This window comes from Siniperca chuatsi, linkage group LG5 (genome assembly GCF_020085105.1).
Source record: "Siniperca chuatsi isolate FFG_IHB_CAS linkage group LG5, ASM2008510v1, whole genome shotgun sequence".
Taxonomy (NCBI): domain Eukaryota; kingdom Metazoa; phylum Chordata; class Actinopteri; order Centrarchiformes; family Sinipercidae; genus Siniperca; species Siniperca chuatsi.
In genome coordinates, this window is record NC_058046.1 from 17,434,342 (window position 1) to 17,446,219 (window position 11,878).

Below are 11,878 nucleotides of genomic sequence, written 5' to 3' on the forward strand. Positions count from 1 at the left end.
TTAAAAAAAAAAATCCTGAGTCATTTCTAAAGGGAAACATTTCTCATTCAAGTTATTCAAGATCCTCAAATGAAGGAAACAAAATACTGCAACTGCCTCCCTCACAGCAGAGAGCGAACCACATCATAATGTGCCAAAACTTCCTTCATTATGACAAAGCAAAACTCTCCCTCAGACACACAAACATAATTTTGCCTATTCAAATTCAGTATTTTGTCAATGATATAATGTCATAAAAACACAAGCTCAACAGTTGAACTGCCACTGACCAGTAAGTCCAGATCATTCACTGGACACTGTTGTTGTTGAGCTTGCCTAAGCAGCTTCCCTGCTCACTGGGCAGCTCTCACTCTCCCAGCACAGTATACAAGATAACCAGTTACCTCTTTTTCTATTAGGACTGGCGAAGCCATTTCACAATCACAGCCTGACTGCCAACTACCAGGAGCAGAAATGTAGCACTTCACTGTAAAGAGCAGTGATAATGTGATAGGTACTGAGGCTCACACCAGTAAATTAAAGGCTGGTCCAGTGCAGCATCAAATAAGATATTTGGAATAAAGAAAACCTGTCACCTGGACTATTGCACATATTGTGCCACAGGGGTTTAGTAACTTATGGCTGCACACAGAGGCCAGGTGTTAACAGCGATATCCAGACATGAAGACATCTTAACATTAGCGTTTCTGCCCTTATACCAGGGGGTTAAGGAGAGATTTCCATTACGTTTTGAGCCAGTGACTTTCTTCCTCTGCCCCCTAATGTGTTACACAATCTTCAACATGCTTGCCTCATTTCCCATCAAACTACAGACGTCCAGTTTCTCGCTAAAAGTGCAAGACAGAGTTGCAGACACATAAACAACAAACTTCCTCATTAATAGGAAACAGCAGCAAAAAGTAAATGTTCATACAGTAAACACTAGTGACTGTCCAGCAGCTACACTCTGGCGCAAACTGGTTGTACGACCAGGCTTTAGCAACAACAATTTCATTTATGTAGTTAAAGGTTGAAATTGAAATGAGTCACCCCCAAGACCACATTTAATTTTCACACCTTCACTTAACTTTTGTCATTTAAATTATGATAAAATAAGAAAGCATAACCTTATACCTATAATCTCATCACACCTTCGTATACGACCATAACCAGTTCAAGCGCACCTGCACTTCTTCACCTGTCGCAGCACCTGGATACACTTTGAAACATGAAACGTAATGATGTGAGGTAAAGGTCTATGTGTCAGTACAGTTAACCTCTCATATTTATTGATTTTTTTTACCGCGTACATAAATCTCACCAAGATATTTAGTTTCGCGCTAGATCCATCAAACTCACAGAAACCTTACCAGCCAATCGTATTTTTCTGAGTAGTCGTGCAGAAATATTTTCCTCAGAGTGGCTGCTGCAGTCCTCACAGAAAGCCCTTTCCTCAAGCAGTCGAACCCCAACAGATAAATAAATGCGGTTAAGACAAATATACGCAGTGTGTATTTTCACCACAGGCTGACAGTGTACAACTGAAGAGTCACTCCTCCACTGACAGCAGCAAGAAGCCCTGTGTCCCTGCCCTGCCTCTTTGCATACAACCATGCCATTTAGTGCACCACTGGATACAAAAATGACAAGAGACTCGAGCATGCCCTCTGCAGGCCACAGGAAACTTCAGTTTCTTCAGCAACAATAAAGAGATGTATTTAATTTCATTACCTAAAATTAGTATGGCAATAATATCTCTGTTATCTCTCCCAGTTGTATTAGTAGTTTAGAAATCCTTGAAATTTTTATATTCACATCTTCATTTCTGGTTACATGATATGAGAGTTTTGGCATCACTGTGATGATAACAAAGGTCTGTAGTAACTTGTGGTGGTGGAGGCTTGTACAACAATAAAATAAAAAGTAGCCTGTTTCATGCTTAACATGTTTATTTACCAAACTCAGAACAAATCAAAGCAAAAACGGAAGTTCCATCGTCACATTGAGAAGGAGAGATGTCATCATTCAATCCAGGATGAACACGAGTATCTCTGGAGGTGTGAAAAGTCATCTCAGAATTAGTATATTTACATCTACATTTGCACATACTATGGGCTACATGCTGGCTATTTAATGTTCACTAACCCCTCAGTGGTTTCTCCAGGGCTTTGCATCTCACTTAGGGGTTCAATCACATCAGTCGCTGAAACAAAATCATATTAAACATGAGGACATGTTGGTAACATGATATCGCAATAGCAAACATATGAATAAAGAAACTTTGTGAATAACAATAATATATTTCCATTACCTTGTTGACTTTGCTCTTGGTCTCCTCTCTTTTTACAGAAATACAAGCCTACTATTAGTAGTAGTAAAGTACCTGTGGAATCAAGAGATGGATATTTAAGATGATTGTATCAATACAAAATTAATGCAAGACATCATAAAATTTTGATCTCACCTGATTGTCAGCATATGAAAGACAAACATTTCAACCCTGAGCGAAAGCAAGAAGACAGAGGATGGCACAGAATAAAAACAAGTCGGATTAGCAGCAGAAAGCATTATTTTCTTGAATTTAACAAATAACATATCTTGGCAGACATGAAAGAATGTGAAAGAAAGATTTACCACTGGCTGCTGTCGACAGTTGCTTATCCAGAAGCAGAAGAAACATGGTGTAAGCAGACAAAGTATCAGATTTACTGGTGTTTAGAACTTACCAACTCCACCAACAATTAATCCATGTTTTGCGCGGTCCTTTACCATACCCTCTGTGGTGACTGGTGGTGATGTTATAGCTAGAGGAAAGAGGAAAAACTCCAGTCAATGGTCAATCAAAACAGTGAGCAGCATGATGTAAAGTGTGTATCTGCCAGAAAAGCTTACCACTGATAAAATCACAAATCTTGCTGTGGTCTATTTGAGAAAACAAGAGAAGTGTTAGAAAGTGTTATTAGACACAATAGCATCATAAAAAAAACATCAGAGAAGATATCGTAGAAAAGGTTTCAGTCGTAGTCATCTGGACACTGTTTTCAGAATCAAGACGTTTCGGCTCCTGTTGTGAAAAAAAAAAAATGGGACGGGAACTACTTTCACAATTGAGAATGACTTCCGTGACTATTTATTTAGGAAAATGTGTTGGGTGTGAAATTCTGATTTATCGTAATTATGAACAGCTCAGTCAATCAACTTACTGTGCATATTAAACAAAAACATTTTAATGAGAATAAATAGAAATCTAGAATCTAGTTTGTCATCATGGGTGTTATCGCTTTTTGTAACGAGTACACTGATTTAAAGTCAGCAAAAAGTGACAGCAGAGAGATTCAACAGCTAAAATGTGGATGGTGAATATTGACAGTGTGTAGTGATGGAATTTCCCTCCAACATCAAAATTATTAACAAACAGCACCCTCAGCTGGAGTGAACTGCAGTGAACAAAAACCTGGATAAGGAGTTTACATGACACAGTAACCCCATCTCAGTCAGAGTACACAAGTAGAATATTTCTGTTTTTCAAAACTAGCATAAGGGGTTAACCAGGTTTCTGAACCCAATATATGAAGTTTACACATAAAAAACTCCAAAAACCCCATCAGAACAGGGATACTAATGTGCATGTAAACACACTAAATCTGTGAAATCTGTTGATTTCTGGGCCATCAAATGAAAATGTAAGTTTTAAGAATGTTGTCAATGATTGCAAGAAAATCACAAAGTACAGTATATTAAAGGCTTTAGAAAGTAAAAGTATATACCTGTACATTTTTCAGTCTTAATATAACCGGATGTCCCTTCAAATTCACACTCATCTGCATTAGTGGAAACAAATGCCCGACCATCATGCTGGCAGACAGTATTGGGGGATGGAGGGCCTGTGCAAGATGTGATGTGAGTGTGACGTGTGAAGAGAAGCTTGTCATTGCAATATACGCAAGTCACATTAGCAGCACACCCTGGAATCTTGCAGAAAAAAAGCTGCACAGAGCTGTTTCCACCTGTAAGATTAAACAGTATATCTATGAAATATGTCACATAAACTTTTTTTTTATCATGACAGTGGTGGTCAAGAGAAGACATACCTTGACTTGCTGCGACTGGAAAGCACTGAGCGAGCACAGGAGCACACAGCAGCAGAGAGATGGTCAGCCCTGTCAAGACAAAAATATAAGAATTAATTGAAGGCTCTCTGATGGTTGCCGCTGAACACAGTTTAAAGTTGGTAAATTGTCAGAAACCTACCATTCATGTTAGAGATCAGTGCTGAGAAGGCTTTCTGGAACACACAAGCCTGCTGCCACTGTTGCTCACTGAGATGAATATTGTTCCCCCCACACCTACTGATGGAGATATGGTTTACCATCCGAAACTTTACAGTAAGTTACATCACATCCTCCTGTCATGACCCCTCATTCAGAACCACTCTTTTCTTCCTTAGTCTGTTTGAGCTTCATTAGCTAAAATACTCACAGCATACCACTTCCTCCTCAGTTGGTTCGCCTCAGCTCTTCACACTTCAATTTTTTTTTTCCATATCCCCACGACAATTGAGACAACTTTCCCCATCCATACCACTAAAGCTACCCTGAGAGAAATGTACTTTCTTCTTACATCCTGCACCTCACCGCACCAGTGACTTACTTGCTCTTGAACACAGCTGTCCTCCCTACATTTCGTTAAACAGTAGCATTGGTACCTCTGTTAGTCACGCCTGTTTCTTGTAAAGATTTGTGAAATGAAGTTTCTATCAGTTAGAGAAGACGTGGTATTTACTGTTACTGTGGTGAACATGTGTATTCACTTCAATAACTGGAGAAAATTATACATGTCGCAGTACACGTGGAAATGCCATAATAGCTGCCAGTTTATTAAGTACACCTGGGTAAAACTAATGCAGACTAACGCAATAAATCCCACCTTCATGAAGTTTATCATTTTCAGTTTGTTTAAAAATCATTTTAGAGAGGTGTTGATTCAGCAGTACTGTCTTTTTGGAGGCTGTGGTTTGTGGTGCTGATGAACTGTATTGCATTACACAGGGGTGTTTCTGTTTTCTCTTTAGCCTACCCTAAATGTAATAATGGGTTGGATAAAAGTTTCACAGCGCATGTGGAATGTTATCACGGACCTGTACGCCTCTTTGATAGCGGTACAATCCATGACACCTCACAAGGGTGTCAATAAAGGCACTTACACGTCAATTTCACGGGTCAAACACGAAAACAGAGTCATCGGTGTAAATCTGAGTTTCTACACAGAGAGCATACGTGCGCTCATAGGTTATCTGAATTAGCTAATAGCTAACAGTCGCTTCTGGCTGCTGTACTTTCAGCGTAGGCTACGACCTTGACTGCCTCCCTGATGCGCGTGTTTATCAGGTGGTAAACTAAGCAAGTTATGAGCTGTGCTTCGATGTAATGACTGATGTATCATATGTCTGCTAATCCCTTAATGAACTTACCTAAATATATCCAGATCCACGCTCAATGTTTTCTGAGAGACCGAGGGCTCACCTCTCAGCCCGCGCGCTAACAGAGTCTCCTATTTTAGGCTATTACTGGGGAGAAATGGCGTTAGCCGCAGGGGTGTGTGGGGGTGTGGTCGTGTTTATTTGTGCTTTAGCTCAAATTTAACCGCTGTGAAAAAAATCGGAAAGTAACCTTTTATTTCTCCGACTCAGTGGCTTTCTCGGTAAAGGTATTCCTCATTCATTCCTCGCCCGACCACTGCTGCCTGTCTCTCAAACAAACAAACAAACAAGTGAACACAAACCAAAGGAAGCGTCTTTGTAGCGATATTTATCAGCATAGACTGCAAGCCAGACACAGACGTCGAAGCTGGGTACACGAAATAAAACAAGCTATGACAAAACTGAGAGAGTATCATAGTCTGATCGGACTGGCCAGGTCGCAGGTCGTTGCGTTTTTTTCGGCATCCCCTGGAGGAATATTTAAATACATAAAGACTGCATACATAAATATCATTGTTATTATTCATTCCCTGCGCACCCACACATAGGCTGAGAGAGAGAGAGCGAGAGAGAGAGTGAGACAGCCCTACAAACACATTAAATTATGGCAACGTTGCACTTTGGTCATAATTTGGTAAGTTGCAACATTACCAACAGGTGACGTTGTGACAACATTGCTCTATGGTAACCAGTCCTCGTGGAGACTGTTCTACAACGTTTCAGTAACTTTATAGAATGGCGTCATTTTGATGTAATTTATAACGTCACAACGACGTTATATCACAGTCCACATCCTTATTTCATTAGAAACTGGTACACGGCAAAGGAGAATTGTACACACTTTGGGAGTAGAATGGGCATAAAGTACATTTCTCAGGCTGCACCGTGTGTCTTGGTACTGAGTCTGAGTTAGCTTTCGATCATTACATCGGCCTCCTCTCTGAAAGAAGCGCGCAGCCATGACGGTTACAGTTGGCTACACGACAACAAAGATGTCGAAATTTCAGCTGTCTCTACTAACTCCGCGGGACTGAAGGTAAGAAACCATTAAGCATCAAAATGCTCCCCAACCCCACAACATACAACTACTTAGTTAACATTGAGTGGCATTGGATGCTGAGCTATGTGTTGGGTATGGACCAAGTGTCCTGTCGCAATGGATTGCCCTGCATCAGTTAGTTTTGTATTGTCTTTCATTGTCAAAACACAATTACAATTTTAGCCTGCTGCGTGTTACTCTATTTATTTTTCTTACTTGGTCCAATTTTATATCCTTTCAGCTCCCACACATGGCCTTATGACTGTTCCCCCAGTGAAGCATCTGAGGTCCAGCCTTCCTCACTCAAGACATGCCTGAGACAAGAGTGACTGTGTTCCAGGTTGAACAATGCACTGGAGGCCTGTGAGTTTGGGCAGTGTGATTTGGAACTGTATAGTAAATAATATAAAACTCAACTGAGCTCTTCTAACCTTATTAAATTTCAAACATGGAAATCATTTTTGAAAATGAATAATTAAGTAGCATGTCTTTGTGTCAAGGTGACTCTAGTATTCCCTGACACACCTGTCTTTCTCAGGCTCATAACGCTGTAGTTATATATATATACATATATATATATATATATATATATATATATATATATATATATATATATATATATATATATATATATATATGCTTCAGGCCTCCCTCGTGATTCTAGTGTTCTTAGTGATTTGTTTACTCATGTGATTTTTCCTGTGTCTCTCTTTTGTTCCAGGATCATACCTCACCTGTCTGCCTGCCTGCCTGCTCTTAACCCTTCATCCACCAGTCATGAAGGGTAGCCACGGCATTCCCTCTCACTCACCCACCTTGCACCTGTCTCTCCAGCCATACCTCACTGTCCTCCGCCTCAGCCAGCTGCCTCCCTGCTCACTCCACCTCTAGTCCCCGCTTCTCTTACAATAAATACCCTTTTCAATTAATCTACGTCTGCATTTGGGTCTAATCTGCAAATCATAACACTGAATGTTTATAAGCCCTTAAAAGTCTTAAATTTGTTTTTGTTCCTACAGGTGTCTAATACATCATGACAGAATATATCATGGTGATAAAAGTCTGCAATGTGTCCTTTTCTTGGACGAAAATAAACATTTGGACAAATGTCAATGTTGTTGTTTAGATAATTGTAAAAATGTGCTTGCTTGTGTGACAAACTGTTTTAAATGTTATTCTAAGAAGCATTTAAAATGTTTTAAAAGCCTTAAATTGAACTTGCTAATGCCTGCAGATGTCCTTATTTAAAATGTGGGGTTCCTAACTGAAATGTAGTTCACTGCTTGAAAAGGACAAAAATACTCAACACTATAATGTTGAAATTATTGGTCTATGGTTGTTTCTGTCCTGGAACTACAACAATGCAAGATAATGTATATTTTACTGACAAGCAGTTTTTGGTGTATAAATTTAGTTCTGGTGCACTTTAATCTGTTGACATATCAAGAAATGGAATGACATCATTTTATAAGAAATATACTAGGGGGGATGTAGTCATGATATTCTGTCAATTTGCTGCAGTTATGATGGTAGAGGTCACAATTATGGTGATGAGAGATACTGTATATATTATACTAGCACTTTGTTGTTTCTGTATCTAGTTTTGTTTGTTTATGTCTCATCTTCTGTACAATAATTATGCGTACTGCAGCACATATTGCCTACTGAGAAATGGAACTTGCACCTGATCTCAATGGCATTTGGGCTTGATATGTGCATTTTTACTGCTGCACTGAGTATCTTTGAAAATAAATTTTCAGGTCATGAATTACAAAAGCAATGACGTTTAATTGGTAGGATAGTATAGAGATTAAATTACAACATCATGATATGCATTTTTTAATACACAAAATATAAACCAGTCAGCAATGTTGTAGAAAGGTAAATAACGTAATAAGGAAGTGTAAACGACGTCTCAGCAACGTAAATCTATAACGTTATGACGGACGGATTCACAACGTTGTGTGAGGACTGTCTGCCGACGCAATCACAACGTTGGGGTTAGGTTATTATAGTACCTCGTCAAATGTAACGTTTTTAGAACAATTGTTATATAATAATAATAATAATTGTAACGTATCCACAACGTTATTTTAACTACACTGTGTCCTATTGTCTACCTGCCTGTATGCCTGCTGTTTGCTATTAATCATCGATAAATCACTGTAGTAAACCTGCTACCACCTCTGTCTGTACTTGGGTCCAATCCTGCATTTCCTGAGTCCTGGCATTTTAATTGCCTGATTTTATTTGCCCCATTGCAGTCCTGAAATGTTTTAATCCTGGTTCAACCATAAAGCACTTTGTAATTTTGTTTTGAAAAGCTTATTATAATGTAGGTAAGCCAGCATGAAGGTACTAAAAAAACATTGGTCATGTGTGTCATGTAAACAGTAATTTATTTATGGTCCGTAAATCAACCCCCATCGATTAAGCGCAGATTGTATCTATTATTATTATTATTATTATTTAATTTGTTGCTGTTGTTTTTAAATCTGTTGGGGCTGTTACTGAAGAATAAAACCTTCCGGATCATCCACAATCGTGACCACTGATATGCAAACCATATTTAAATTAACTGAGATTGACATCGTAATTAAATAAAGTCAAAAAAGATAATGTGGAAAAATACCTTTTACTGTCCCGTCTAAAATTCGAATTAAGTTGTTTAATTATAGGACATTTTAATGGTTGAGTTTTCTTTCTTAGTCCTTCGCGTGATTATATGAGTCATTTCACTTGAAGGTAAATAATGACAAGTAATCGACAGTCACGAGCGTCTCGTTGTCAGAAGCTACCTGTAAGTGCATGCGGCTAGCAGGTAATGATCATCATTGCCATGGGTCTAACGCTATTAAAAAATATATATTTTATTATTATTAATTAAGTTCAATTTCCAGCAAAGCAATTCTAAGTTACAGTTTTTCTCCATTGGTTTGGCTCATTTTTTGAAACAGAAGTTACATTCTCAAAACTCTAAGATAATTTGGCAAAACAGTCTTACAGTTTAGCACAACGCTATAGCTCACTTGGAAAAGCTCATATCTCTACCAAAACTGTTCACTCATGGTTCAAAACTAAATTCCTTTTCCATATAAAGAGTCAGTGCCACAGAAATGGCAAAGATCCTTCTCAATTGCTTTGGCTCATTTCTCAAAACAGACCGGACATTCTTAACAGTCTTGGTGCTTTTGTCAAAATAATGTGGATGGTTCGGCACAACACCATGGTTTACCTGCAAAAGCTCATACCTCTCCTAAAACATTTTACTCATGTGTCAAAACTAAATTTCCTTCTCATTTAAACAGTCAGTGCCCCCAAAAGGCTTCGTCCCTTTGGCACTGTGTAAGCACTGCAAGTCAAAATGTTTAGATGTTTTGTCACTATGGCACAATGGTTACTGTACTGTTTTTTTGTCTAGCTAACAGAATACAATGGTGTAAATAAAACTGAAAAAAAGACATATGATTTTAGGGTAAGAGTAGCCTCCAAGGTTTGACATCACACATTGCATCCATACTGCCAAGGAAATTGTAACCATTTTTATTCACACAAGAAAAAAGAAAAAAGTAAAAAGAAAATGTATACAGCATAATATACTGTAATATAAACACACAAACAAAAAACAATAAAAATTATATGCAGCCTACAGTGCTGTAAAGAAAGGTTCTTTACTGGTCGCTGTCCTCACCCTCCTGGCCATCCACACGCTGCTGTCCGTCTGGCCACAGATTCTCATCCACATCACAGCGTATATTCTCCCTTCCATAGTTTATTTTCTCCAATGTTTTTCTAGTAATTTTTAGTATCATAATAGGAATAGGTAAATGTGTTTAAATAAATATATTTATTGGTCTATGCACAGTGTCCTGTCCTATACAACATATAATTTCATCATTGACTGACAACATACCAGTTTTCCCTGCGAAAGGTTTGGATGATGGAGGAGACTGTAGAGTGAGGCACATTAGGCTGCACTCGACGACCTGCCTCCGCCATTGTGAGGCCATGGTTGATGACATGGTCTACAATTGTGGCCCAAATTTCATCCGGGACAGCATGGTATCTTCATCCTCCGCTGCCTCTTCCCCCTATTCCACCACCACGCACCCTTACTCCTCCTCCTCCTCCTCTTCTCCTTCCTCTTCCTCTTCCTCTTCCTCGAGCAGGTAGCTGCCCTTGTTCATTTACTTGGCCAGGTGCCTCCATGTTCAGAAACTGTACTGGTCCTGCATGGTCAAGCTCTTTACATACATGTTTGGCAGCATTCACAGTCATGGACAGCACCTGTCAGGTAACTAAACATACTGTTTGATTGGTCATCTGAGATGTGTGAAACTCCTCCTTCATTAGTCAAGTTCTAGTTTCACCTGACTGTCAATTGCTGTAATAATTTATCAAATGTTCCAAGGATTCATATATTGTATTCATGGTATTATGTTCTTGAGTAATTTTGACAATTGAACAAACTATTGTGCATGTGATGACTTATACAATGAAATGACGCTGACACGTTTTGGAGCAAACAATCATTAGACTGAGAATCAACAATCAGTTTAGATCAACAAGATCTATTCACTTGGAAATTGTGCTAAATGTAGGCTACCTGTACTTAATCATTCGCAAAGATGTACTGAGACATTGAGACATGTACTTAGACATTTGCAATTTGTAAAATGAATGAAAAATTCAATTCTGTTGTGAACAATTGCCAAGTGGTTTAGAGGTTTGTCCATATAGTTTTGAGAATGTAATTTCTGTTTCAAGAAATGAGCCAAACCAATGGAGAAAAACTGTAAAACCTAAAACATAACAGTTCTATATGAATCATGGCATGTGGCAATTTTAAGGCAACACCTGAGATCCCAGCAGGCATTTTTGAGTTACAAACCTCTCCATGCTGAGCAGTTGGCTAAAATAATGTGCATAAGATATGAAACGATTTCCCAGAGAGTCGCCTTTTTAACACCAAACATCTGCAGTTTACATTTGGTACAAGAAATTAAGGTCTAATCCAAGTTTAACAAATGTGAAAATAGTAATATGAATGGTATTAATGGTGATAGCAAATGCTTTATGGAACCGTTTCATTCAAGTTCTGGCTTTACAGAGAATGGCCAAGGTACAGAATTAAAGAAACACTGTGATGGGTAAAGATGCAGATTATGTGTCGCAGACAGGAAATGTGGCAGAAGTGTTGGTGTTCCAGTAAGCTATAGAGAAAGCAGCTAGATGCTTTTCTTGGAAAGTTGAGAAAGTATTCACTTCCTGTTGTGTTCAAAGTCAACCATCAGAGAGCCTCTAATTTAGTTTGTATTTTTGTCTTGACAGAGCTGATATTCACTTGGCAGGACACCTACAACCTCCTTGCAGACTGTGTG

The 11,878-nt window shown here is 38.7% G+C and overlaps 2 protein-coding genes and 1 long non-coding RNA gene across 10 annotated transcripts in view; 1 reads left to right on the forward strand and 2 right to left on the reverse strand.

Annotated features, from left to right (window-relative positions):
* pip5k1bb (phosphatidylinositol-4-phosphate 5-kinase, type I, beta b) overlaps positions 1–1,562 on the reverse strand; it is a 34,308-nt gene extending 32,746 nt beyond the window's left edge. The window contains exon 1 of the mRNA XM_044195009.1: positions 1,350–1,562. The gene's annotated coding sequence lies outside the window, so the exon portion shown is untranslated. The remainder of the gene's footprint in view (positions 1–1,349) is intronic.
* A 348-nt stretch (positions 1,563–1,910) lies between these two features.
* On the reverse strand, positions 1,911–6,071 carry LOC122876716. Of its 8 annotated transcripts, none has more exons than XR_006378119.1 (10): positions 5,450–6,071; positions 4,231–4,325; positions 4,071–4,139; positions 3,747–3,986; positions 2,872–2,901; positions 2,706–2,783; positions 2,444–2,479; positions 2,291–2,362; positions 2,125–2,182; positions 1,911–2,030 (listed from the first exon to the last, which is right to left on the reverse strand). XR_006378119.1 is itself a non-coding variant. In XM_044197358.1 (9 exons), exons 2-9 carry the CDS (start codon positions 4,235–4,237, stop codon positions 1,928–1,930), a joined length of 657 nt encoding a protein of 218 aa, XP_044053293.1. In that variant the 5' UTR covers positions 4,238–4,325; positions 5,450–6,071; the 3' UTR covers positions 1,911–1,927. The 8 variants fall into 8 exon arrangements, 4 of the variants coding, with proteins under 4 accessions (XP_044053293.1, XP_044053294.1, XP_044053292.1 ...); XR_006378121.1 differs by having other exon boundaries at positions 2,614–2,783; XR_006378120.1 differs by lacking the exon at positions 3,747–3,986.
* Positions 6,072–6,274: 203 nt separating this feature from the next.
* On the forward strand, positions 6,275–8,265 carry LOC122876718. The gene is made up of 3 exons (XR_006378122.1): positions 6,275–6,494; positions 6,739–6,860; positions 7,219–8,265. It is a non-coding gene; the product is annotated as an uncharacterized LOC122876718 (long non-coding RNA).
* The last annotated feature ends 3,613 nt before the right edge of the window (positions 8,266–11,878 follow it).